Below are 23904 nucleotides of genomic sequence, written 5' to 3'. Positions count from 1 at the left end.
TGCCAGTCAAAAAATGTGGTTTATATTGCACATTGTGTCACCTGTTTTGAATTTTATGTGGGAAAGACAAATAGGTCCCTACGCGAAAGAATCAGGGATCACCAGTATTGTTATAACAGGGGACATGAATATAGTGCAATAGCCAAACACACATTAAATAAGGGCAGTTTACACACATTTTTATACCAAGTATTGCATTTACAAGTTATAAATCCACGTCTTGGGGATTTGGTTAACAGGACTGAACAAGCTGAATTGTCATGGATCCTAAGACTGGGTGCCCATAGATCCATGGGACTCGATGACACAGTATCTATTAAACCATACCTAAAGGGCAGGAAATTGCATTACTTATACTTATACTTATATTATATTATATATTTATTATATTTATTCCTTATATATTGTAGAAGATTTTTATACATATTTTTATATATGCTCAATATACTTATTATTTTTAACTTCGTATATTTTGAAGTAGTTTATATACATTATTTAGTTGAACTGTTTTAAACTGCTTCTAATTAAGATTTTAGATAATAAGAGAGCACACCTTATTAATTAATGATTTAATTGATCACATGACTTTTTTCTATTGTATTTAAATCAACTGCCTACTATGTATTTTTATCTGATGAAGCGGATGGGAGTCCGCGAAAGCGCTCATCTTTGTTTTTGTTTTTTGTGTTATTAAAGTACTTGTTTTGCATTTGATTTCTTCAGTGGATTCTTTCAGTGGAGATACCTTATATCGTTGGATCTAACATTGTGATATATTTTTGCTGTCTTCTTCCATCTAATCTTGGTTTTTTCAATATACACGGCTGGGACTTTTTTGTTTGCTTGCTACACATATATATATATATATATATATATATATATATATATATATATATATATATATATATAATGTGTGTGATACACACACACCCACACACAGATATATATATATATATATATATATATATATATATATATATATATATATAAATAATGTGTGCGTGTATATGTGTATATATCATCTAAGAATTTTTCATAAGGAAAGCCTGCTTTTACTGAAGTACATATCCCATTCTGTTACTCCTAAATGAAGTTTTAAATTCCAGAATTCCACAGTGGCTATTTATCTGATGTTCTTCATCTCACATTGCTGCAGTCATAACCTGTGGGTAGTCCGCTGTCCTCGGTCGGCCCGAATACCAAAGTGTTAGGCTGGCGTCGGTCATGGTCGCACAGATCTGATGTCAGTACGCCGTGGTACTAAAGCGCATGACCGACGTCATATCCTCAGTCTTTCTTGCCGCATGGTCCGAAGCAGAAGCAGCGTTTGCAAGTGCTGTTCGGCGTCCTGAAATTTTCGTATTCTGAGTTTCAGACCGAAAACCAAGTTGGGCTAAGTACCCCGTTGGGGAATATTTTTGTCTTTTCTTGCCTCAGTTAAATCCGGATGTCAGAAAAAGTGAATAATTGTATTTCTTGTGGGAAACGGATACCTCATAGGGATTACCACTCTCTCTGTATTCCTTGCTTGGGGCCTGAGCACGACGTAGTCGGGTGTCGCTTTTGTGCTAAATTTAATAAGCGCACCATTAAACGTAGGTTAGATTGTGCTAGGCTTGTCTTCGGTAAGCGGTGTAATTACAATATGCCGTTGGATCTTCCGACGCCCGCTACCGCTAAGAAGCGTAAGGAGAAATCGTTAAAATCCAAACAGGATGAGTCATCCGTTCCGGACGCTAGTTCTTTAGAAACCACGGTGGAATCTGTGGATCCAGCCGAGGTTTCAGCTGAGTCTCAGGGGGAACCTTTAATTTTGCAAGATGTGGCCTCTCAGGAGTTGGGTCAGGCTGAGGGGGCCTCTCAGGTTGCTGTACTCCCTTCTTTACATAAGGTGGTTAGGCCTTCTCCCTCTGTCTCTAAGGTACCTTCCAAGGCCAGGCCTGGTTTGTCTTCCTCTGGCGCCAGTCCTAGTTCTGCAGGTTCTGTACCTAAAAAACACATGCTTAAAATGGCAGAAGATTTGATTATCTTGATCAGAGGTTCTATGCCCCCTCCAGATAAGAGGCCTAGGGTGGAGCCAGAGGTGGAAGGATTGGAACATTCTTCAGATTACTCAGAGTCTTCGGCTGAAGACATTCAGGATTTTCCCCCTTATTCTGATTCAGACGCAGTGGATTCTAGTCCTTCTGCTTCCCCTCCAGAGGATTTTTCTTTTTCAGAAACCCTGCATTCTATGAGGGAGCATTTTAAATGGGAAGGTCAGGATTTCTCAGATTCCCGAAAGAGGCTTAGGGAATTCTTGTTTTTACCGCAACATAGGCCCTTGGCTATACCTCCTGTTTTGGATGTTGTTCAGGATGTTTTCTCTGAGGCTTCCCTTAATCCAGACTCTTTGCCTCCTGCCCCGGTTAAGCCAGACAGGTATTACAGAGTGCCAGAGGCTCATAAATATTTGTATAAGAGCCCAAGGGCTGACCCAGAAACTATTAGCCAGGGACCTAAGGGTGTCAGGGCTTCTGTTGTAAAGAATCCAGTTCCTATGGATAAAGACTCTAGAGCGTTGGATAGGTGGGGTAAAAAAGTGTATACCTCTTCCACTCTTGCAATGAGGGCTTTGAATTGCCAGTTTCATATACTGAAGTACCAAAATTTTCTCTTTAGTCAGTTAAAATCTAAGGTAGATGCTTTAGCAGAGGGCATAGAGTGTAAGGAATTACAGGATTTGGTTCATGCCTCTGATCAAGTGGGTAAGCATTCTTTGCAATGTGGTTTTGATGCTTTACAGGCTTCTTCCAGGGTGGCTGCCACTGGATCAGTTATTCGTAGACACGCCTGGCTTAAGGATCAGAACTTGTCAGAGCATGTTAAAGCTCGAATTTTGGATGCTCCCCTTCAGTCTGAAGTTTTGTTTGGTTCTCCTGTGGAGTCAGTCTTGAAGAAAATGGAAGGCAAAGCTAAGTCTATGCAGACTGTTAAGGATTTTTTACAGGTGCAGCCCCCTAAGTTTAGCAGAAATTGGCCTACTAAGGGATGGGCTTACCCTTCTTCGGATTTACAGTCTAGGGGCAGGTCTAGGCGTGGTAGGGGCAGAGCTCATGCACAGGGTTCTTTCAGGCCTAGGACGTGGAGTTCCCCTGCACAGTCTACAGGTGAGGGCAGGGGCCAGTCCTTTCGTAAGCAGATCCAATGACCTGCATCTTCAGCTGCCCGATCCTTCCTGTCTGGCAGCTCCTCTGGGAGGAAAGTTGGCACTTTTCAGGCAAAACTGGCTTTTAGTCACCCAGGACAAATGGGTGTTGGACATTATAAACCGAGGCTACAAGTTTTATTTCCACACATTGCCTCCTTTCAAAGGCATGCCAGACGTTCCTCCTCAGCAAAGGGTGGAGGCTCACAAACAGATTTCTTTACTTCTTCAAATTGGGGCTATCCAGCAGGTTCCTCCGTCAGAAGTGGGCCTAGGATTTTATTCTCGCCTGTTTCTTGTACCAAAGAAAGGAAACACTTGGAGGCCAATTCTGGATTTGTCTATTCTCAACACATACCTGGACATTCCAAAATTCAAAATGTTGACTTTGCAACAACTTCTGCCTCTGCTAGGCAAAGATCACTGGATGGTAACTCTGGATCTCAAAGAGGCTTATCTTCATATTCCTATCATCTCCAGCTGCAGGAGATTCCTGCGTTTTCGGGCTGGGACTTTACATGATCAGTTCTCTGCATTGCCCTTTGACTTATCTACTGCACCCAGGGTGTTCACAAAAGTTCTGGCTCCGGTGATAGCCTTCTTAAGGTTAAGAGGAATACAAATTTATCCTTATTTGGACGATTGCCTGATTCTTGCTCAAGACAAAGACATGCTACTTCACCATCTAAAGTATGTTATGGCAGTGTTAAGGTGCCTAGGGTATTCTGTGAACGAAATAAAGTCCAGTCTAGTACCCTCTCAGGACATGTGCTTTCTGGGTGTGAGACTGAACACAGCCTCTCAGATGGCGTTTTTGACCCCGGACAAGCAGAGAAATCTTACCCTTTACTTCCACCAATTGTCTCTACGGTCCAGGCTGACTGCAAGGACAGTCCTTCAAGCCTTGGGGCTCATGGCATCTTGTATTCTGGTGCTTCCCAATGCCAAACTGCATATGAGGAAGCTACAATGGTATCTCAAAAGTGTATGGACTCAACACTGCCACGATTTGGACACTGTCATTCAGATAATACCTTGCATTCAAAAGGAATTTTTGTGGTGGGCTCAGGAATGTCACCTAAACAAGGGACTCTCTGTGACCCGACCAGAGGCGAGTCAGATCTTAACGGCAGATGCCTCAGACAAGGCTTGGGGAGCACACCTCAATGGAAAATGGATTCAAGACACGTGGCCTGCCAGACTTCAACATTTGCATATCAGCATGAAGGAAATGTTAGCAGTCCAATTTGCATTGATGGCTTTCAAGGATCTACTTCACCCAGGACAAGTGTTGATTCAAACTGACAACACAACTGTCATGTGGTACATCAACAAGCAAGGGGGAACCCATTCGTACCCTCTTTGCAGGCAAGCTATGATTTTGTGGGAGACTGCTCTCAGTTTGCACCTCACTCTTCAGGCAAGGTTTCTGCCAGGAGCACAGAACTCCTTAGCGGATGTTTTAAGCAGACAGATGGTGGATCCCCACGAGTGGAAATTGGATCCTCATGTATTTCGACAGTTTACGGTGATTTGGGGGACTCCAGACATCTGTTCGCTTCTCCACTAAATTTCCAGCTGCCAAAGTTTTGCACAAAGATGTTTCATCCAAAAGCTTGGAAAGTGGATGCTCTATCATTCAGTTGGAACAATCTTCACGTCTATGCCTTTCCTCCTCTGCCTCCTTCCCAAGGTGCTCTTGAAGGTCAGACAGGACAAGCCCTCCATGATTCTAATAGCTCCAGATTGGCCACGTCAGCACTGGTACCCTCTGCTGAGCAGTTTAGTAAGGGAGCCTCCTTGGCCTTTGCCATCAATTCCACACCTTTTGTCCCAGGCAAGCAATCATTTCCTCAATGTCAAGATACAGTCCCTGCATCTGACAGCCTGGCATATTCTGTTCTAGAACCTGGAGGGTCGCAGCTTCCTCAACAAGTTTTGAATGTTATTTTGGAGGCCAGACGGCCTAGTACAAGGAAAGTTTATGCTGATAAATGGAGGAGATTTTTTCTTTGGAGCAAAGCAAAGAGCTTTGATGTTTCAGTTCCTAATTTGAGTGTTTCACTTCAGTATCTTACAGAATTACTAGACAAAGGTTTGTCTTTCTCCTCTGTAAAAGTTCATGCTGCAGCCATTTCTGCTCACTATCACTGTGACCCACCATTATTCTCTCATCCTTTGTTTAAGCAATTTCTTAGAGGGGCAAAGAACATAAGACCCCCACGTAGGGCTCCTACTCCTTCCTGGGATCTCAATTTTGTGTTGGAGAAACTCACTTTACCTCCTTTTGAACCTGCAGCTACAGCTGAGTTGAGGTTTTTGTCTTGGAAGACTGCTTTTTTGTTGGCCATTACGTCTGCTAGAAGGGTATCTGAATTACAGGCTCTAATGGCAGTTGAACCCTTCCTGATTTTTCATAAGGATAGGGTATCCCTGCGTACTAACCCTACTTTTATGCCTAAAGTTGTTTCAAATGTGGCCTTGAACCAATCTATTCATTTGCCTACTTTTTATGCTGATCCCCAAAATAAAGGGGAAAAAATTTTGCACTCTTTGGATATTCATAGGCAGTTGCGTTATTATTTGAGCAGTACTAAAGGATTCAGACAGTCTCAACAGTTGTTTGTTTCTTTTGCTTTGGGTTCTCAGGGGAAACCTGTTTCTAAACAAACTATTTCTAAGTGGATTGGCCATTGTATTGCTTTTTGTTATTCTCATCATGGTAAGGAGATTCCGGCTGGAATCAGACCTCATTCCACTAGGGCTACTGCCACTTCTACTGCTTTTTTAAGGGGTGTAGCTACTAAGGATATTTTAGAGGCAGCTACTTGGAGTTCAGTGCACACTTTTTCTAAGCATTACCATCTTCTTCTTTATTCCAAATCTAGGGCTGGGTTTGCCACGGCAGTTTTGCAGGGCATGTTAGCAGCTCCCAATGCTTTATGATTTTGCCAACCTCCCTTTACCTTTGCTTTGGGATTCTACCCACAGGTTATGACTGCAGCAGTGTGAGATGAAGAACATAGTACAGTTTTGTACCTACCATAAATGTAGATGTTCGAAGATCCACATTGCTGCAGTCCAATTTACCCTCCCTCCTTCCCCACTGTAGTTTGGGTTGTAAATATTGTTTGTACATGGGTGGTTGGGTGTTTTTCTGTTTTTTGGCTATGGCCTTTCTTTTTAGGGCCTTCTGACATCTGGGGCAAGAAAGACTGAGGATATGACGTCGGTCATGCGCTTTAGTACCACGCACTGACGTCAGATCTGAGCGACCATGACCGACGCCAGCCTAACACTTTGGTATTCGGGCCGACCGAGGACAGCGGACTACCCACAGGTTATGACTGCAGCAATGTGGATCTTCGAACATCTACATTTATGGTAGGTACAAAACTGTACTTTTCTTTTCCCTACCATTTAGTTTCTTGGCAGTCCTTTTCTGGGTCATTAAGATGACTAGCCTTGTGTTTTTTCCTACATCCTGAGACCATTTTAGATTCAGGCGGTTGCTTTCATGGATAGTTGCTAAATCGTAGTCAGTTCATTCTCAAAGGGTAGTTATTTGGTCATTACTATTCCTTAGGTCTTACAGTAAACCTTAAATTGCTCATCACCATAGTATAGCATAGATCCAGTTCCAAGAGTTGTCTTGCATTCAAATAGAGGAGTTCCCCAACAATATCATATGCAGAAACAAAACTGACCAGTCCAGTTGCCTTTTGTCAAGTACTTGGTAGTGGATAGGGTCATCGGTACTTGCTAGGTTATTGATCAGTGAGGATCTTTAGAAGCTTAGTCCTATTTTTTTATCCCTTGTAATGTAAGTGCAAATAAGGTAGGTAGAATGTTTACATTTTACCCCCTGTCCATAAGAGACCAGGGTGCTAAGATGGGTGAATTTGCAGTTCCCAAAAATCGTCCAGATGGAGTAGAATAAGGGAAGTACTTTGCTTTATGTGAAGAAGATGACTGTTCCAAAGAGGTGATATTCCCCGTGATACATAACTATCCCTCCAACATTTTATATTTGTGTTGAGATTGAGATCTCTGGAGCAGATGTTTGTTACCATTGTATTTGCAGATGTGCAGCAGGTTTAAGGGCTATATGTAAGGGTCAGACATCGCCCATCACTAGCCTGGTATGGTATTCCGAAAAGGGGTGAGGCTTTAAGATAGTATAGTTTTTATGCTTTAGGCCCTTGATTTTTCTTGGTATGAGAGCATTGTGGTCATTCAAGTTGTAAGCATTTGGACAGGTACATACCAAAGGGAGCATTATACTGCATGATCAACCTAATTAGTGCCAAATACAGTGGAGTGATCACATCACTGGATCTTGACACAATACATTTAACTAATAAGCTATACAATGAAAAAGGACTTAAATAGTGGATACATGGTGATCGAAGGGGAGTTTGTTCTCCACATAGGTTCTCCGGTCTCTAAATGCCAAAATGATTTTCAGGGATGCATTGTCAATGTGATAGTTACAAAGGATGTTGTGCTTGCTGAAGGAGACTGTTATACATTTTTTTGCATTTAGTTTTAGTCCATAATTGCAAAAGGCCCTGTTGGAGGATCTTTGTGTTCTCTAGAGAGTTTATGATGGCACTAAGTTTACAGCCATCTACATACTTGGTCTGTTGGAGAAGTAAATGCCCAAAAGAAAAGTGGCCAAAGGACTGAACCATGCAATGCATCACTAGAGAATTTTTTTTGGTCCTGTTTGTGAGCCATTTTACTATCTGCTGAGTTACATAGGGGTTCACCTAGAGCGTGGAAAGTTTATCAGCAATACCTGAGTGGGGGGTGGTGTTGAATGCCTTTGTGAGGTCTGTATATACCTTGTGTACCAGTTTTTCATTGCTTCATTATCCTTTTTAAAGAAGTTTACCAAGTAAGCTGGTAGGATCTGCCCTTATCAAAACCAAACTGGCTTGGATCAAGAGTTGTAGGTTACCCATGTCCTTACTTATTATTTCCATGATGATCCTTTGTTTAGCAAGTGCATTTTTGACATCTTAAGAGTTAGATGTATTACTGCATGCAGTAAGTTTTTTCTTTCATTATAGAGTATGTTTGGTGTTGTATTTACTTCAGAGGCAGACAGATGCATCTGTATTCACACATTCATAGAATATGGCTGTAAGAGATTCTGCGTATGCAGTGGGGTCATTGGAGGGGGATGTTGAATTTAGCCAGATCACTGATTTTTAGTAGATTAGCCTTCACATAACCTATGAATGCCGAGGTATTTGAAGATTTTTTCCACTGCAGACTTATAGCGAATGTGACTAATTATTGTCCAATTTGACCAGAGGGGAAATTACAACTGGTGGGGCCAAGTCCAGGATTTTGTATCCCTATTTGGGGTGCAGACTAACTGGTGCAGAGAATTTCTGTTTGTAAAAGTCCAGAAATCTCTTGGCATGCATGTATGAGGATGTATAAATCACCCCGTTTGTGTGTGGGTAGTTGGAAGTCCCCCAGGAGAAGGATGGTTGGCCTAATACATAGGGACTCCATACTAGTTGGGTAGAAGGTATAGGTGAAGAGGTGTATAGAGGAGATCTTTCGGTTAGCTTTGATATGATAAGGGTTTTCATTGAGAAGTTGGATTTGGATGTGTTCCAGGTCATTATCCTGTTTCACAAGGTTAGAGGTAAGATTTTGTTTTACGAAGACAGATGCCAGCACCTTTAGTGCCTTAATCTAGTGCAGTGGGCCTGAACAACTGGTAGGTGTTGAAACATGCCCTGATGGGATGCCTTTGTTGGTCTTGAACCTCTCCATGAGAATGAATATATTAATGCATTCCAGGTTAAGCAGTGCCTTAAAGGAGTGGATTTTTTTCTAGATTCCTGATGTTGAGTAACAGTAACTTGTATGTTATCTGGACTCTGGTTAAGCTGGAAGATTTGAAGAATGACCTTGCCTAAATACACACTATGTATGGGCAAGGTTTTAGCCAATTTACAAAAGCCTCGGGGAGCTAAGTGCCGACCTTCCCTGGAAAAGCAGGTAGGGCTGTCTACCATGTCCTCCCTGGCTGATATGTATTGGACCCCTCTTGATTGATGCTAAAAGCTAAGCCAATTTTTGAAGTTAATATTTTGTTCTTATTTTAGCATAATTTTCAATGATGGTGAAATGCTGCTCAAGATTAGGTTCATGCCTGCCTTAGCCACGTATTCCGAGAGCTCCATCATGTCTGTTCCTATAGTTCATGGAGGTGTTTGTCAAGTAGTTTACCCCACATGTATTATGACTGTGCCATATGTGCACTTGTGGTGTAAGACCTGTGTGATGTGGCAAATCCTGGCACCCGATAGGCACCTAACTGTGATTCTCTATTCAGTCCAGTGAATGATGCATCAGTGTGTGTTTTTGAAGTCCCCTGTGACTAGGATGTTGCATAGTGTGGGGGTTTGCCTTATGGGCTTTTGAGTTGAGATGCTGAGTTTGGATGCATGTTTCATGGCGGGTGCTGTAGTTGTACTTTGAAGTGGCTGGGGGTACTTATTTCTTGGGTTATATTTTTGTGGCTTTTATTGTTTTGGTAGGTTACTTGCAAGAACTTCAGCCTATACTGTGTGATGGTTATAGTGTTGGTGGTGTGCGTTACTCACAAAACTGTTCATTCTTTGCAGTGGCTTTATGTGAGAGCTTTGTTTCCAGTGACGTTGAATAACTTACTACTCTCACACACTGCATCAGTGTAAGTAGTAGGTGGTTGTCAGCAAACATGAGAAACACGTATGGTGTCAGGGTGCTTATTTCAACTTGGCTAGTGATAGAGGCATTTGGAAAGTGCCAAGCCATCATGCTTACTAATGTGGGCTGAAGGGATAGTAGTTCCTCTGAGGTTTGGTGTTGATTCTGGAGGTGCTGTCCTATTAGTGGTGATAGTGTTGGTCACAACACAGCTGCACAGTTGGGAATCAGTGATAATCAGGTACTGTGGCTCTGTACAAACCACTGTAACCTGGACAATTGGGTGGGGAGCAGGAAATTCATCCCTGATATTGACACCTGTGTCTCTAATGCACACAGGCAGCCTACAAATAGTTAATATCCCAAGCCCCTGCTTCTCATAAAAGGTATAAGAACTTGTCAGAGATTAGTGATGCTTGGCTAGGCTTAAAAAGGCCCTTGTGGTCGTTAAGTTCGTAGGTGTTTACCAGGCTATGTAACCTCTTGTAATGTTTCACATTTGAGAGTTTTCCTGATGCACTTGACAGCTTTTGGTTAGCAGAAAAACATTGTCAAGGTCTGTCTGTTCTTTATACCATCAGCTGCAGCTTTGGAACCTGCGTCATCTTTCTTGTGTGTTCTGTAGCTATACTGTCATTCTTTCATCCAACTCAGAGGCAATCTGCTAGTCTATAGTGAAGTGACAGAGACATCTGTGTTCTGTTATCTTATAGCAATCACATGATACTCCACAGACCTGAAATACCCCATTAGCTTGACACAAGCCTTATGCAAAGCCATGGAGAGGACCATAATGGAACTCATAAATAAAGACATAGGAACTTGCAGACTTTGGATCCAACTCAGTTTGTTTTTGTTTGTTTGGTAGAGCCAGATCCTCTTTTCTTAAACTTTTTTGAGACAGTTCCCAACCACAGTTGATGAGGGTTGATGAGGAAAGGCAGTCCCACCAGCCAAAGGCAAGGGGCCACAATACCTCGACACAATACCATCTCAGGTCATCTCAAAAGGCAAATGTAACCCAACCCATACCATACATCATGGGTTGCAAACTAAGTGACAGAACCCACCAGGGAGTTGCTGAGCGAGAGCCATGTCAGATAAGTCACAAGTGGTGTCCTGTCAAGCCCACAGGTCTCAGTCCTGGGTCCTTCGGCATCTACTTCTACTTTTCTGCACAAGCAACACAGGAGGGTTATATGAGACACAAAGTTTGCAGATGACTGCAAACTGGGCGCCATAGTAAAACACATCTGACAGAAGGGCCTCACAGAAATGGATAACTGGTGCCAGAGCCATGGCCCTGAGTTAACAAAAAAAAATGCATAGTCATACTGGGAAAAAAAAGGCTACCCCCTAGCTACCATATAGGTGGCAATCCAACCCAGGTTGACAGTAGCCTTTTGGTTTGACACTCATGTTTGCTAGTAGTAGTAAAACCTTCTATATCATCCACCCCCTGATCAAAGGGATTCACATCTAGATCAAGGAGGTCATTCCCTCCTGTACTCTCATCTTATTAGACCTATGATTGAGTACCGCTGTACAATGTATCTGACCAGATCTGACCTGACACCTGAGAATCCCAAAAGGCCCAAAGGTTCCTCACCAAGGAGAAAAGGTCTCAAAATATATGCTTATGCTGCTTGACTGAAAGCTCTCTCTCCTCCAGCTCATCTCGCTCTCGGGAATGGTGACCTGCCTGTGACATATAATATGTCAAATGGCCAGATCATTGATGTATCAATTCAATCAAAAAATCTAGATCCCTAGAACCCTGGAGGGAGAAACTAAACCTTGACACTTATAGAACGAGGGAAGGGACACAGGGAGGGACAGATTCATCAGACTATGCTGCCCTGAGAAAAAAAACGGTATGTGAGGCAGAGCACCCTCTCTTGACCAATGGGGGGGAGATTGCAGATATATTGCAGGGATTACTTCATTCGTTCTGCTTGACAGCTTGATGAGCAAAATGATAGGCAGTTTATTTTATTCAAAGGGGTGGCGAAAGCCACATAACTATGGGCTAGGCTTAACAATCACATTCTCATGCTTTGTATTGCCTTGAACAATACTGTTGTAGTAAGCTCAAACAAAAGCCATCATAACTAGTGACCTGGGTTGTCAAATGGCATGAATTCAGTCACATCATCTTACCCTCTCTGCTAGACTTTTGATACCCTCTTATATTAAACTCCAGCATATTGGACTCATTTAAGTGGTATAATTGATGTCTGACTTTGTAAGAAGTACTCTCCAGTTTATGCAATGTGGACGTTGCATACCACTCTTGGAAATAGTGTGACTTTAGTTTATTTACCATAGTAGTAGATTATATTAGACCATTTGCATGCACCGTCCAGGTGAAGAAAAACTGAACAGATTCATAAACATAGAATATGTGATTCTCTACCTTCTGTAATTAAACAATTGAAACAGTATATAAAAATTAACAGATTAAAAAAGCAAATGTAGGTTAATATTTAGTTATAAATATTCAAGGGAAGCAGCGGGTGGGAATGGGGGGAATTAGGTGATGTCTAGTGCAGAAGCACTTCCAGTCAGATTTTGATATAGGTATCTTCTGAGTTGTGCTCTGAAGGTTGGGAAAGTGGAGAAATCATGTAGGTGAGGGGGAAACTAGAGGAAAGTTATATGCTAAAAAATAAAATGTAAGGCATAGGAGAGCTGGGATAAAGCACGGCTTTTAATATTCTGTACAGTCAGTTGTGTTTGTCCATAAAAAAAAGTACTTAATGAAGGATAGTAATCCGACTTTACTTCATCAGGGAAGTAGTATGGAAAAAAAAAACGCTGGCTAATCTTACTGCACATGGTTCCTTTTTGGGTATTGATGTGCAGATAAGGCTTGGTTAAGTGACTTGTTCAGGCAAGTAGGCATGTAGATGCTGTGGGAATTGAATGCAGGAGTTGTCCAGAGACTAGGTCTAGCAGCAGTGTTAAACCAATGTGCCAAAATGAACTTGCTTGATTCATATACTGGATTACGGCAGCACACAGTAGTGTGGACTTGCCCTTGTGTACTAATGTACAGCATTACAAGCAAAAGTACATAAGTATCTTCGAAAAACTCCGGCAGCTTCAGCAAGCACTTGGAATTCTGGAAAAGTGCAGGAAAGGAATTCTGGAAAAGTGCAGGGAAAGAAAGCAGAAGAGCAGCCTATAAGGTTTCAAAGATGTGTAGATTTGCAGATGATTGTAAATTTTGTTTGATGTTCCATTGACTCAGAATTGCTGCTGCATGGGTTAGACCATAATAACAATGAGTGCAGGGTCAATGGTTTCAAATTAAATGCTGCAAAGTGAAGCATTTTTCATTTTAATGAACACATTTTCACATACCATAACAGGTGACAGCATATTTCCAGTCAGACACTGTCGTAAAGGATCTCTGCTTTCTAGTGGATAATTCCTCATTGTTTGAATATTATATCACCACAGTAGTTTGGTAAGCCTTCTGTCTGGTTTATCTAGTTTCCAAAGACATCTCCAGTAGATCCAAACAAGTGTTAATTTCAAGTCATATGCATCTCAGATATGTTATTGAATATAATGCACCATTTGACATGTACTTGCCTCATATAGTTCAGTTTAAAACGCCTCGGAGAACAGTAACTAAAAAGATCAGTGGCTTCAACATTTTAATTAGGACTGACTGGCAGCTGTCTAGCTTACTGAGCCATGAAAAACTGCCTTAAATTCTTGTTGCCCTTTTTGAGGCTAGAATGATCTTTTGAATAGAGGTTTTATGCAAAGCTTGCAGTGATCTGCAGACTGATTAAGTAGCACTTGCTGTATAAACAGTTTTTAAATGGAGTATGCTTGTAAGTCTAACCCAGAAGATAGTTGTGATCATAAACCAACTTAACTCTGCATTTTTAAGTTGATCTTCCATATAATGTCGTAAAACTTAAATTAAATAAAAAGTAATTACAGCACTTTTCCATTAGGATAACTTTATTAAAATAAATGGCTACTTCCTTTAGCTGCTGGAATCAGAGGCTGTAAGAAGGGCATTATAGTCTAACTGGCGTAATGGTTAAGGTCTGTCTCACAGGTACAAGGCACATGGTTTGATTCCAACATCTGGTTATTGGCTAGGCTTGTAATGGTCTTAAGACAGCCTAGTATTTACCTATAAAATTGAAAAGCAAACCTGCTCCCCATTTCGAAACCAGCTGATATAACTTAGTGCAAATGCTTGACATTCTTATTGCCGAGTTACTTGGACAGAGTCTGAAGCATATTAGTTTGCTATCTCATCTGGCGCACAGGGCCTGGAGCATATTAGTTTGCTGTCTCTGGTGCACAGCATAAATTTGGCTTTAACATGGTGATGATACATTTGTACTGCTACATCATTACAAAATATAGCCAAACCATTATTAGAAAGTTGTAGCAGTTTTCTCAGACTTCCGTGTACTGTCTAGCCTGAACTGCTTCGCATTATGCAGGTATATTTTCAAAGCGGCATGTTTCCTGTGTACTAAATAAGTTTCCATTCTGGAAATGACTACTAAGTTTAATTACTCTTTCTTTGGCTTCCAAAAACACAGATAGTAGGAGTGCTCCAAAGCTCAGTTATTGATCTTGTACTTTTCATTGTCATGCCAAAAACAATGACGGGGCACGAAGAGTCTTTCAAAAGTGTCATGACGTCTGTGTTACACAGCTGAAATAGAAACAGTAAACTGCAAGCAGGTTTTAATAATGCAGTATGGTTTGAGAACACAGTAATCTTTCAAGTAAATCCATCCATGACAATAGTCTCATTTGGACTGAAGCAAGCATAAAGACATCTTATGAATACCCATACATGAAGGTGATAAGTAAATCATTTGAATGTATTATTCGTCAGTAATTAAAGTAATTAAAGGAAGCATTTTAAATACCATTAGAATCTTAACATATTACAATTTCAACCTAAATGCGTTTGCAATTTTGTCACATGTCCATCATGTATGATGAAGCTAGCATCTCTGAAATGAACACTACAGCCAGATTTGCAGTGGAAAACCACTGGAACCCTGGAAATGGTTTGAACTAGATCAGCTGCATGTAGCTGTTGCTTGCCTGTAGAAACCTGAAGTACATTCACCCATAGAGCAAGAATGTAAATAGTGTGCCCTTAAGAAAATTCCACCTTTGTTGGTTTTCTGTTTGCATTTCCAGGAAAAAGGCAACCAAGAGGTAAGATCTCACTACATGCTCTAATGCTTTACCAGCAATCCCAGGATGAAAGGCAAAGCTGTAATGAATTCATAATCCCCCTCATAAATCTTTCAAAACTCTGTCTTTGTGTTTTCACTGTGTGGTTGATTAACTGCAGTCTGGTAGTGTATAAGAGCTTTACCCATTCATTAATCACAGATGTTTCCACAACCCTCTTCCCCTTCATATCTTTATTCAATAGTTATTGCCCCATTTTTGCTCCTGTTCCACCTGAGAGGCTGCCAGTTACTTTGTGCTAGTATACAGCTATGTGTACAGTGGTAATCCGCAGCTATCAGTGAACCCTCACAGTGGCATTTAGGGTGTGTTATGTCTGTCCCTCCATGATGGCTGCCAGGGCAGAGCAATGCTGTAGTGCTATAATGTGTGGGTATGTATGTTTACAGAAGCAGAATCTCAGCTGCAGTGTTGCTTCTCTGCCTGGCAGACCAGTCCACTTTTTTGGCCACTTCTACTCACTGCTGTATCACCTCATTTGCACCAGTTAGCTGTGGCACAGTCAGTCAAATCACCTTTCCTTCCCCCTCTATATCTTCCCAGGAAGGATGAGCAGATCTCAGCTGGCCTTGTACCTTGCTTGGCCCATTCTGGTTCCATGCTTACTGTCGAAATTAGACAAGAAGGCCACAGTCAGGGCTCTATCCTGTTGTGACACACAACCAGCTTTCTACCTCTCTCACATCCTCATTCTCTCCCTGTCTCTCCTACCATTCTTTTAAAATACTTTTGCATTAAATATCAATCTGTCTTGCATATTTGGTCATGTGTATTATAGTGTTTCTATATAACTAACGGAATACCCTAAGTAAAATGTGGAACCTCTCCTTTAATGTTGATACATTTTGTCTGTATTTGTGGTACATCTTGAAAGCTGCAAACATTTCTCGTCTTCCAGTAAACTCACCATATTATACTACTCATGAAAAAAACTAAACTAGAAATAGGCATGTTAAAGACAAACTGTAGGCTGTACTCACCTACCCCCTGCCATACTCTAGCCCATGTAAAGTGGTCTCCCAACCAGATTTGCAGTCCATTTATTATTGAATCGGGGACCACAATTCCCATTCAGCGTGATGGAAAAGTTGTCAGTTGCACTTAATGCACCCTCACATAGCGACCCAAGACAATGCTGCTTATCTAATTCATCTTTCTAGAAACAAATTAATCTTTAGCACAACCGATTTTTAATAGAACAGTGACCACGTTTTCCATCCACTACAGTGGAAAACAGTAACTTTTCTTACCTCAAATACACTAACTACATCCACACATTTCTGAGGAAATACTGCACTCCTAAATCAAAGCCATAGAAGTTAAATCTCTTCATGTTAGAAAGCTAAAGTGGAGGACAGTAAACAAAAGAAAACAGGCTGCAGCTAAACTGTCAACACTGTGTTATTGTCAAAACAGACGTGATTCTGGTGATATAAACTAGTCAAAAGTAAATAAAACACAAGTAAAGTGTGCAACTAACATGTAATATAGACATCATTAAGGTACTAAATTACATCAACTAAATGAAGTAACCCTACAAAGTGTGTGTGTTGGGGGGGGGGGGGGGGGCAGCCAACCAAAATTTTGTCAAAACTGTTAACTGCCTGTGTGATCTGTGTACCTCAATCAATGAGCTCCTTTGGGTCTTTTCATGGTGATGAGGAAATGGACACTGGAGCCCCTTCCCAAGTGGGGAGTGGGTGGGCAGCAGAGGTAACACTTTGGTCTACAGGTACAGGATACAAGTGAAATAGAAAAAAAAACTTCAGAATTACAAAATCACTCACAGGACAGTCATAAAAATCTGTGCAAACTCCCTCAAGTCCTAGTCAGTAAAACATTGGACAGATAATGTAGCCCCATTTCAGTCCATACAAACACTAACATAAAATACTGGCAAAAATACAAATAGAGTGTTCCCTTTTAATTTCTCCAAGTCTTTTGGGTTTCTAATACCATGATGGGAATAGATCCCATTTCTGAGTCAAAGTACGATTAAAGTTCATGAAATTAGTATTGTTTCGGTCTTTGATGTCAGCCAGAAGTGCTTTTTGCAGCACCTGCAATGTGTCCAGTAATGACTCGTCCTGAATAAACCTCGTATTCTATTTTAGTTTTTTGTCACATTTAGTTGCTGCCTGATTTTTATCTACTTATGGTTTACTTTCCATTCCCATTTGATGCTGATATGCTTCTGCTAAACTAAGGAGGGAAGTCATTTTAGACTTGTTCTCCTCATGTTTCAAAACTTTCATTACATTTGGGACTTGTGAGGTCAGCAGATGTGTGCACTCCCACAATTGCAGATATGTACGCGTAATCAAGTTCAAGGATGCCTATACCTCCTTCAGAATGAGGAATATGTAATCTTGGTATGCACTGATTTTTTAGAAATCATTTGATGAGCATGAGGCATCCTTCTTGTTTTCTTGTCCAACCTACCCATTCAACACCTTTTGGGGCCAGTCACTTACTCCAAAATAGTATGTTAGGACAGGAGGAGCAAATTGGTTTATACCTTGGACTTTGTTCATAGATGTCAGTGCTGGTTTCAGTATTAATTTAAGCCTTCTAAAATATTTCTTAAGTTTTATTCACATTTGTTCATGTTTTATTGTGGATCCTTCATCAGTTCCCATATATTTATGCAATCCTTTTTTTCTCACTTGCTTTTATATCACTTTCCTGTTTCAAACTGATGTTTTCTTTGTGCTGCAACTTTTCTGCTTTAAAGGTTGCTTTTGCACATTTATCAAGACCTAATGACTTTCTTAAATCATCTGAAAAAAGTTTTGACCACTTGTAATTTTGCTTTCAGTTCCTCATCTGATGATCTATACAGTTTTAAATCATCTACAAAAAGAATATGAGAAGTCTTTACAATTTGTTTTTTTTTTGGGAGCCAAATTATAGCCATGACCTCATCTGTTAAGTAGACAACTTAATGGGTTATGGGCAAGACAAAAGAGCAGCAGTGACAGTCACCCTGAAATATCTCCTTTGAATTTTTATCCCTGGAAAAATAATTTGCCATTTGTTGTGGTTTAACTGCAAAGTGGTTTGCCACTGTTTCATGGTCACTGTAAAGTAATCGATCAGTGTAGAGCATACCTTGTATATTTTTAAGCACTTTTTTATCTATGACACTGGAATACTGTCAGATGCCTTTTTATAGTCTATGCCATTCTTTGATTCTTCCCCTTTTTACAGTTCTCCATTATGACTTGAACAAGAAATGATCCTTTGTTCCATATGACTTTATTACCCTTTTTTTTCTGTTTTCATGATTGAGTTTTCTTCTAAATGACTATACATTTTGTCTACACCAATTTCATTATTTAGTATATACATCATCAGAAGGCAAATTATTGGTTTATAGTTTTTAGGATGTCTTGCAGGTTCACTCCTAAGTAGGAGTATTGTTTTTCTTATTGTTAACCAGGCTGGTGTCTGTCTGGGGTGTGAATCTTAATTCTTAATCATGGCTAAATTTTCATGTAAAGATGCTAATACTTTTAGCCAGAGGTTGGGTACTGCATCTGGACCTAGGGTTTTCCAGTTAGGAGCTTTTCTGAACTTTGTTTCAATCTCTCTGGTCGTTACTTCATCCCATTTCATATCCTCTACTTTTGAAGTTATTCTTTCTTTTACTTCTACTATCAATTTAGCATCTGTATGTTCCACAAGATCTTCATAGATCTTTCGGCTGTTCCCGTTAGGGGTTGCCACAGCAGATCATCTGTTTCCATTTCTTCCTGTCCTCTGCTTCTTGCTCTTTCACACCAACCGCCTGCATGTCGTCTCTTACCACATCCTTAAATCTTATCTTAGGCCTTCCTCTTTTCCTGTTACCTGGTAGCTTCATCCTTAGCATCTTTTTCCCACTATACTCAGCATCCCTCCTCAGCACATGTCCAAACCAATGTAATCGTGCCTCTCTGGCTTTGTCTCCAAACTTTCCAACCTGGGCTGACCCTCTAATATTCCTAATCCTGTCCACTCGCGTCACACCCAGTGCAAATCTTAACATCTTTAACTCCACAGGATTTTCATAGATATTTATCCAAAATGTATCCATTTATTTTTCTTTTCTTTTGTTTTTTTGTGGTGTTTCCATTCCTTTTGCCTTGTTTCCCAATTTTCTATAAAACATTTTTGGGTCATCGATAAATTGCTTATTTTGTTTGTTTGTGTCTTTCAGCTTTTTCCTGGTCAGGGGTTGCCACAGCGGAACTCTGGTCTGCTAATGATTGGCAGTTGATTTTTACGTACTGGCTCGCCAGGCCTGACGCACAACCTTCAACAAAGGTACGCCCATTCACGCATGTCTCCACGCAGAAGACGCTCTAGCTGAGAATCGAATTGGACAGCGTCTTACTGTGAGGCGACTACGCTACCGCAGCACCACCACCGTGGTCAAATTGCTTATTTTGTACTTTTCCTTTATATTAATCTGCAAGTCGTCTCAGCTTTTCCTGCCTGTACTGATATTTTTAGTTTTATTTGTGATAGTGCACAATAAATCCTGATCTGTTCTGATACTACACATTGCTTTTAGCAAATCTTTCTTTGAGTATTTTTATCTGTTCCCTCTTCTAACAGTGACACTTCTGTCTTAATTGTTTTATGGTTTTCTGTATTCGATACTTCCATGTTGGCATTTAATTTCAACCCTTCCTTTCCCTTATTACCCTGTATTTTGGTGGTAAGACTTCATCTGTTATTAATTTAGCTGCACAGTAGTTTGTCCTATTTATTTCTGTTGTATCACATGAATCTGTATGGACAGTCCTAACTACTGTTTTCATTTGTTTTATCAAACTTCTAACTTTTGGAATTTTATTGACTTTTTGTAGCCTGTTGCTTTCATTGATCTTAATATGTCTGTCCATTTCTATTAAATCAAGCAACTCTTCTCTTAGATCACTCTTCTAAACTGAGGGCACATTATTTGTTCTCCATTTAATGCTGGCAATCTATAGAAAGTTCCAGAACATCCTTCTGTGCACTTTTCTCTTAAGTTTCATCATGTCATCTCTTGCTCTTTCATATGGGAATTCAGTGATCTCTCACTCAATAACAATGACTGTCAAAGTTGCCAGTTTCCTGTTCCTGTGCAACTCCAGCTGAATGTTTCTACTTGTTTACTGTGGAAGGCTCCAAAGTATCTTCATATGGCAACTTATATGTTTCCCATTCTACTGGTTTCTCTTTAATTTGGAGATCCATTCCTTTACCCTGTTGTGGTGTTTTCTACACTAAATCCTTCACTTCACAGGTAATCCATAGCCTCAGTTTCTATTTATTTAACTTCTCCATTACTAATCCTCTCTTCTGCTTTTCCTTTTTGTTTTCTTATTTATTGTATTGTAAAATTTTCCATGTCTGGATGCCTTTGCCTGTATTTCTCTTCAAATATCTTTGTTGCTGTTTTTTTGTATTGATAGTTTTGCTTTCTCCTTTGCATAAATATTGCACCATATTAAATCTCTTTCTTTCCCATGTCCATATTTCTTCAGATGTCTCCTACTCCTCCTGTTTCTCCTTACATTGGGGACTATGTTATGATGTAACCTGTGTTAGACTTTCTGCACTAAATCCTTAACTTTGCAGGTATTGCATAACTTCATCTTCTGTTTTCTTTTTACTTTTTTACTGGTCTTCTGTTCTATGTTCCTCTTTGTGATATTTTTTATTGTGAAATTTTCCATATCTGGATGCCTTTGCCTGTATTTTTCTTCAAATATCTTCAAGGCTGCCTTTTTTTGCGTTGATTAATTTAGCTTTCTTTGCATAAATCCGCAAAATGAGGAAAAGAGTGTTCAAAGTAGAACATGAACATTCCAGATGAGAAAGAATGCCAGAGCGAAATCTTTTATACATGTGGCTGTGTATTTTTTCTGATTTTTATGTGATTTGGCCGTGTTTACATTAAAGGATTTGACTCTGGCGTTCTGTCTCATCTGGAGTGTTCCTTTTGGAGTTTTTGGATTCTTTGCATAAATATTACACCATATCTGATCTCGTTCACCATGTCTATATTTCTTTTTTTATACCTTTTAAAAGTCTCTAGAGATTTTTCTTTATATCTCCGCACTTCGTCAGTCACTTCTTTTTTTACAAACGGCCCTTGGTTTGAGGGTTTTTTAATATGTGAAATATTTGTGGCGGAGGCATATGTACACGCCTTTTACGTGTGTGTGTGTGGTGTGTGTGTGTGATGCATAGCTATGGTGGTCTCATTTAAAAAAAAAAAAAATAGGCTTTTGAATAAAGAGCTGTGTGAAACAGTAAAAAAATGCAATAATGAAATGTATAGCATATATTGCATACTAAAAAGCACCAATTCCCATTCAAGTTTAATAGGGTAGCAGTGCACAAGTTTAGATGTGTAAATTAATAACATGAAACTTAACTACCATTTCTTAGTATTAGTTTCGATATAACCTTTGTGCAGAGATAAAAATCTTTATTGTAAAGGATTGCATTGTAGACATTTTTAGCAGTGAATCGTGCTTAATATTGTGCAATACTTCGGTAAACTAACATGCACGAAACTGCTGTATCCTGGCTTGGGCATTGCACACCATGACGATGCAATGGTTTTAGGTCTTCCTGTCAGCTCCGTGTTCTGGGTTTCATTACTGACGTTGGTCACTCTTTGTAGTTACCATGTTCTCACAGTGCCTGCCTATCCACGTATGTTGGATTTACCCAGGCCTGTGTGGATGTGGATGGTGGCAGAAATGAATTTGGAAACACAAGTTCATGTACTTGTTTATTTTTCTTGGTTTCCTGACTTAAAACTTAAGAATTTAAGAGTAAATCAAACCAGGCCAGTAAAAAAAAATAACCAGATGTCTGTTCTGCCGGCAAACATCCAGTTATTCAACCTTCATATGTGGAAGAGTTGTTTTAAATTCCTGAGTTGTTCCTTAACAGACATGACTCTCATCCAAAAGGAAGGCAGAATTTTGTGCAGAATTTAACACAGTGAAAGATTCTGGCATTTGGGAGTGGACCTGTTGACCTCAAATGCCCATTTCCAGAGGTTACAAGACTTTTGTCACATTTTCAGTTACATTATTGCATTTTGTTCTAGAACATCTTTCTGCAGTAATTTTGCTGTCTACTTCTCATGTCTTCACAGACTGTGCATATTAATTCCCTTTTCGCAGTCTTCACATTATGTAGAAGCTTTGTAGCATTGTACATCCCATTTGGTTCACTTATGGAATTCTAAACTTTGTGATTTTTTTTTTACTGCTAACTTTAGCCTTTCATAAGGATAATATTCATTTCTGAGCATTTGCGTGCCTGATCCATTAAGTAATTTCATTTGCTTCTGTTTACAGCTGTTAGACTTTTTCTCATAGCAAAGGATCAAAAAGGGAAACACTGTTGTGTGCTTGGGATGTCTGTGAACAAATCTGAGGTATTAAGAATTCAGAAATACCAGGAGTCTTTCCTACCTGGAAGATGGGCAGACATTTGCCTTTGACCAGACAAACCTTGTCAAAGTTATTGACTACTGTACTGCTGTTTATTCACACCTAAAAGCTAAACCAGGGTGCATTCTGTGCCAGACTTGTTTTTTAATGTCTCTCCTCAGAATATATGTAAATTTCTGACATGATGGTTTGTGCTTATTTGAAAGATACTGCAGAAAAATAGCCTTTGGTAGAGCATTATTGCAGATAATTCCATTTTGGTTGTCCAGCACCTCTGGATAGTTTTATAAAGCATTTTAGAAGTCTGCCTGATTTTAAGTATTACTGCAAGGAGCTGACAGCTGAAGAAAGCTACACTTTAGCATTTCCCGTACACCTAGGGAAAAGCAGAAGCATTTGGAAGACATAAAGGCAGAACTGAAAGAAGAGCTCAAAAAGTTGGAAAGCTTTTCTAGTGACAGGAAGTTTAGAAATACACAAACTGAAAGTAGAAAACTACAACTGAGCATTTTTTACATATACAAAAGTAGAGATTTTCCTCTTTATATTAACATGTTAACTGGAGGCTGCATATTTCTAGGCCTTGAATGCAGCATTAAAGTATAAATAAGCTGTTATAGTAATTGCAACTTCATTTAATCATTTTTAGAATTTGATTTATGTATATGTTTGATACTGTAGGGGACAGTATAGCAGAACTTGCTCTGGATTTCATTGAATGGCTGATTAACCAGGATTTTGGCTGCCGATGTATTCAGAGTATTAGAGACCTCATGACCTGGGTTCAGTTCATGAACACTACAACAGCGGATGGGAGTACAGAGAAGATGGAGACAGAAGCTGAGAACATATTTCATCTTGATGCTGTGACAGCATTTGTGCATGCAGCATGCTTGGTGTATATTGACGGTATAGGATCAGGTATGTACAGTGCATCTAACATAAGAAATTGCCATTTTGTAATATGTTGCTTAAGTTCCTGCAAAGCATGATGGACTTGTTTGAAGTGATTTGAAATGGACAGCACTTTGACTGCAGTAGTGAAAACCTGTAGAATAAACACCCATATCACTAATTCTTGTAATTTCTTATTTTGTTTCATTGTAAAGACTGCTTTTTTTTTGCTGCAGGGTATAAAAGACAGCCTTCGTATGCTTTTATTTGTCAGGTGAAATTGATTAACTTACTGAAAAGACTAGTTTAATAAATCATATGGCCTGAGAGGAGCAGGAATTCATTTGACATCATTCAGTGATCAAAGCAATCTCACAATGTGTGTATGTATATGTATGCATG

At 39.9% G+C, this 23904-nt stretch overlaps 1 protein-coding gene across 1 annotated transcript in view; it reads left to right on the top strand.

The window, feature by feature from the left end:
• MDN1 (midasin AAA ATPase 1) overlaps window positions 1-23904 on the top strand; it is a 3484183-nt gene that overhangs the window by 1576392 nt on the left and 1883887 nt on the right. The window contains exon 34 of the mRNA XM_044071809.1: window positions 23290-23529. Coding sequence (XP_043927744.1) covers window positions 23290-23529 — 240 coding nt within the window. The remainder of the gene's footprint in view (window positions 1-23289; window positions 23530-23904) is intronic.

Source organism: Protopterus annectens, chromosome 1.part0 (assembly GCF_019279795.1).
Source record: "Protopterus annectens isolate FY-2018-M chromosome 1.part0, PAN1.0, whole genome shotgun sequence".
Lineage (NCBI taxonomy): Eukaryota > Metazoa > Chordata > Ceratodontiformes > Protopteridae > Protopterus > Protopterus annectens.
Note: the sequence above shows the minus strand (reverse complement) of the source record. Positions and strands in the feature narration are given on the sequence as shown.